Source organism: Sinocyclocheilus anshuiensis, unplaced genomic scaffold, assembly GCF_001515605.1.
Source record: "Sinocyclocheilus anshuiensis isolate Anshui unplaced genomic scaffold, SAMN03320099.WGS_v1.1 scaffold519, whole genome shotgun sequence".
NCBI lineage: Eukaryota > Metazoa > Chordata > Actinopteri > Cypriniformes > Cyprinidae > Sinocyclocheilus > Sinocyclocheilus anshuiensis.
The window spans coordinates 646,116-651,257 of NW_015549637.1; the positions used below are offsets into that span (position 1 = coordinate 646,116).

Sequence of the window (5,142 nt, forward strand, 5' to 3'; positions counted from 1 at the left end):
TTTTTTTTTTTTATTTTTATACACTGAAAGCCCTCTGAAATATGAACATCTATGTGACCCTGGAGCACAAAACCAGTCGTAAGGGTCAATTTTCTGAAATTGAGATTTATACATCATCTGAAAGCTGAATAAATAAGCTTTCCATTGATGTATGGTTTGTTAGGATAGGACAATATTTGGCTGAGATACAACTATTTGAAAATCTGGAATCTGAGGGTGCAAAAAAATCTAAATATTGAGAAAATCATCTTTAAAGTTGTTCAAATGAAGTTCTTAGCAATGCATATTACTAATCAAAAATTAAGTTTTGATATATTTACGGTAGGAAATTTACAAAATATCTTCATGGAACATGATCTTTACTTAATATCCTAATGATTTTTGGCATAAAAGAGAAATGTATAATTTTGACCCATACAATGTATTGTTGGCTATTGCTACAAATATACCCCAGCGACTTAACACTGCTTTTGTGCTCCAGGGACACATATTGATCAAAATGCTCCTCTCTAGAGTTATTTTTTTCAGCTGACTTTCGATGTTACATGACATTATTGATCTCAAGTTGTTTTATTGACATCTTTCTGCAGTTGAATCACTGATTGATGGATTCCATGATTCATGATTGATTTCAATGTTTCTTCTGATGTTCATTCATGTTTATTTGCTGCTGTAACTAGTAGTAAAGAGGAAGAGATGATCAGCCATCTGTCACCACACATCTGAATCGGTTATTAATGTTCAGCTGAATATTTGCGGTGCTGATATTTAGTTGCGTCTCTAGTCCTTCAGGCTTCATTCGTGTGGTTCTCTGTGTTGTTCAGGATTGGAGTCTCCGGCGTCCTCGAGACTCGGCCTGGCTGGTTCCCGTCGGCGCTCCTGAACCTGAGGGTGTGGTTCTGTACCCGGATCACTGTCCCAGCACCAGCAGCCTGCCTGGACCGTCCTACCGGATACAGGCTCTGTCTGAGACCGCCGAACACGAGGAGAGAGCAGAAGAAGCCCAGAGTCCCGTCAGCGGAGCCTCCATGGGCTACGGCAGCGGAGGATCCAGTCCAGACCACCGACACCACGGTAAAACCTCACACACACGGGGGATTGGAGATAGCTAAAATTTAAAAATACATGTTTTAATTCAGCAGAATTAAAAACCTGAAAAATTACTTTTTTACTCTGAAGACTTCTTTTGAGTGTGAATGATCCTTTAATGAAAAATTTAACTTTTTTTTTTTCGCTTTTACAAGAATCAAAACAACTTGAGTTTTCATGTTCATGACTCATTCAATATGGCTATGAAATCATTTGAATTTTGAGTATTAATAAAAATATGAAGTAATATGTAATCTATAGTACTGTAAAATAGAAAAATAATATTTACTAAATAATTATAGAAAATATACTATATATATATATATATATATCTCTCTCTCGCAAACGCGGCGGCGGATCTCCACCAAATTCGAGGGCCGTTACGGAGATATGGCCGTTCAAAGTTTCAATGGTATTTCATGCACTTAAGCTTTAAAGCGTTTCATCCAGGTCGCAGTAGCAAACAATGGAACGCGCTCTGCTGGACAAACTACATAATTACACCATTTACAAGCATTTTATCTGCGTTTTATGTTCTGTAAAAAAAATGTTCATAACGGTGGCATATTCGCCGATACGATATATCTGCGACAGGCTCATATCGGTCGATAAAATCAGCAAAACGATATATCAGTCGGGCTCTAATCAGTTTCCAGGGAATGCATAATAAGTCACCAAATGCATGAATGCAACAGTAACCGATTGAGAATCCACCAGTAACCGCTCCGATGAAGAATCATGAGCTGTTTTTCTCTCAGATGTGGAGGCGCTGGGCTCTGATGATGAATCCTGTGACGGTAGCACACGGCCGATCTGTGATTCTGAGAGCGTTCCGCATCAAGACGTCTGGAGGAGAAGCTCTGAGACGCTGACGGATGGCAACGATGCAGGTAAAACTCTCTCTAGTTTTTCTTCTTTTGTAAGTCACTTTGGATAAAAGCATCTGCTAAATGCATGAATGTAACACTTTTGAGTCTTTGATTTGTTCTCAGGGTCTCAGATGAGAGCTGAAGGTTTGCACAGCCAGAAGTCCTCTAGCAGATCCAGTTCGGCAGTGAAGCCCACGGTGAGCGGCGTCAGGCCCCTAATGGAGGACACAGGAGAGCCCTATCGTCCAGCACAGAGGAGCCACCCGTACCTGAGCCGCGTCAGCAGGACCTCAGCTGGACTCCAGAAGTCTGCTTCAGCACACAGTCTGAGCGCCGACCGTGAGTGTCTGATCTGATGAGGGCTGATCAGCAAAGGCTCTGGAATACATCACACTGATTCAGATCGTTTTAAAGAGCGTTCATCATTAGGTCAAGATTTTTGCGAAATAATAAATTACATTTTTGGCTTATTTTTCGCCGCCTCCAGAACACTCTGAATATACGGCACGAGTCACATGGGATCATTTTACCAGAGTTTTGCATTCTTTTTAAAAAAAGCTTTATTTAAGACATTAAATGCACAATATTGTCAAAATCTGACATTGTGACATTTTGTTTTTCTGCACTGCAAAAAATGAATATATTTCCCAGGACAACAAATCTAAACATCCTTAAATCAAGACACATTTACTGGAGATGCAAAATGACTTGTTTTCTGAAAAATATATGAAAATGAAGTGACTGTTTATGACAAGAAATAATATCTGCCAAAGTGGTAAGAAAAATAAACAGTTTAAAGGGAAATGTTTATTTTTCTGACCCTACTGGCAGACATTTGTTTAAGCATCAGGTCACTTAATTTGTATAATTTTTTTTAGAAAATAAGATTTGTCTTTTTTTCTTCTCAAGAAATTATATATTTTTGAAGACTTTTTTATTTTTTATTTTTTTAGTATGATCCTCAACAAAACACGTGGATTTGCTCTTTATAAGAACCAAGTTAGAAATCTTTCCACTTGAGTTTTCATGTTTTGACTCATTCAATGACTTAAAAATAATAATATAAAAAAAAAAAAATAATAATAATATATATATATATATATATGTGTATATATTAAAATAAGAGTATTATTGAATAAAAATATTACAAAATAATTTGTACTAATACTATAATACTATAAAATAAATAAAACATTTAAGTAAAATGTAATTTAGTATTTAATAAATAATTATAAAAAATATTCTTGATTGTCAAATGTAAAACAATTTTATTTTGGCTGCAAATAATTAATTAAATCAATGTACTGCAAGTTTCAGAGTAAAGCGAGGCACGCTTGCAGCTCATGAGCCAGTGTTTCAGTCTCATATTCAGCATGTATATTTATTTAAACACAGCCTGCGCTTTGATAATCACAAGCCATATTGTGATAATGATTTTATGTGGATATTATTATTCATCATGCAGCCTTAACAGCAAAGCATGCTAACTGTTCTGTGTTTGGCTGCACAGACGAGCACAGAACACCGTTTAGACTTACATATTGTAAAAAGGGGCATAATATGTCACCTTCAATGTATTTATTTTTCCCAACAGGAAGGTCCCTGTCTCCATCCCGTCTGCGGCGAGCGGCGCGTCCCGTCCTGTCTAAGCTCAGTCTGGAGAAGGTCGCCCCTCATCAGCCGTCCTCCCCTCAGCCGTGGGACAGTCCGACCCAGAGCCGTGTCCTCCGCTCCTACATGAGCCCCACCACCAGCTCCATGGCCAAAACCAGCCGCTCTGCATCCATCGGCGACAGCCTGCATGTGGGCAGCAGCTCCTGCGAGAGTCTGGTGCTCCCCGCGCCATCCCTCCTCACAAACACCGTCAGACCCCGCGTGTGTCAGCGCCTGAGCAGATCGGCTTCATCGCAGAACCTTCTCTCTGACCCGAGCGCTTCTTCATCCTCCTCCTCCTCCTCCAGCACAGACCCCCAGCAGACGCTGTCTCACACGCCTCGAGCGGAGGTGAAGGCTTTCTCTGTGACGTCTGACGCTCCTGATGATCAAGGTTTGCCCCGGTGATGCTCTTCCTCCGTCATGCTTCTTCCTCTCTGTTTCTCTCCCTTCTTCTCGCTCTCCTCCAGCCGTCTGTGTGTTTCGGGTGAGTTCACCCTGTGTTCATATTCTCTCAGTCATTCGTTACCGCTGGTTTTGTTTCTCCTGCTGTGTGATGGTTCTGATATCTAGACGTTTAGCAGCTGATGTCGTGTGGTCAGTCTTTCACAGACTGACGACGCTTCTCCACAGTTACTAACATCATAAATTAAGCAACGTTTTTAAAAAAAAAAATATTTTCATTTTTAAAAATGTAATGTACATTTATAACACTATACTTTGTTTTCTTACCTTGGTATTGAATAACATTAAGCTAGTTTACACTGCAGTGTGATGGTAAATTTTACATCTTTTTCTTTTTTGACCAACATATACAATCTCTCAATATTTTTTCCTCTTTTGGAATGTCAGAAAAACACTATGGACATTGTGTTTTTAAAACATAGATTCTTCATCAGATTTGGAGAAATGTAGCATTGCATCACTGTCTCACTGCAAGTGAATGGGTGCCGTCAGAATGAGAGTCCAAACAGCTGATAAAAACATCACAATAATCCACAAGTAATCCACAGCACTCCGGACTCTGTCATTGATCTGATGATGGTGATGTTCACAGACGCGTCGGTCGGTCTGGAGCTCTGCAGGCGGGCCGCAGCTGATCTGTGCAGCAGTGTGAGGACAGCGACGCGGCTCTACAGGACGGTGAGTGACTAGTGAACTTCAGCTCTGTAAGTCTGTCACTTCTGCAGCATGCTCACCGATGGCACTGAGTCATTACTATATCTCTGTGTGGTATTTCAGCTGATCTCCCATGATGCCGAGCGCAGTGCAGAGCAGCAGCAGATGCATCAGCTGATGTCAGACGCGCTGCAGCTCGTGCGATCGGAGCTGGATTCAGTGTCTGGATCGTCCGGAGCCATGAGGATGGAGGAGGGAAAGGAGACGCTCGCATTACTGGAGCAATACTCACAACTGCTGCTGCGCTCGGTGCAGAGGAGACTCCATCAGGACGAGTAGAGCTGCAGATCCGTGTGTGTGTGTGTGAGAGAGAGAGAGAGAGAGAGAGAGAGAGAGAGAGAGAGAGAGAGAG

The 5,142-nt window shown here is 40.9% G+C and overlaps 1 protein-coding gene across 1 annotated transcript in view; it reads left to right on the top strand.

The window, feature by feature from the left end:
* Positions 1–5,142, top strand: part of LOC107659794 (mitogen-activated protein kinase-binding protein 1-like) — a 28,035-nt gene that overhangs the window by 22,806 nt on the left and 87 nt on the right. Inside the window, 6 exon segments of the mRNA XM_016448822.1 lie at positions 793–1,074; positions 1,848–1,979; positions 2,082–2,297; positions 3,553–4,005; positions 4,669–4,754; positions 4,854–5,089. Of these exon segments, the coding sequence (XP_016304308.1) occupies positions 793–1,074; positions 1,848–1,979; positions 2,082–2,297; positions 3,553–4,005; positions 4,669–4,754; positions 4,854–5,069 (1,385 nt within the window). The 3' untranslated portion in view covers positions 5,070–5,089.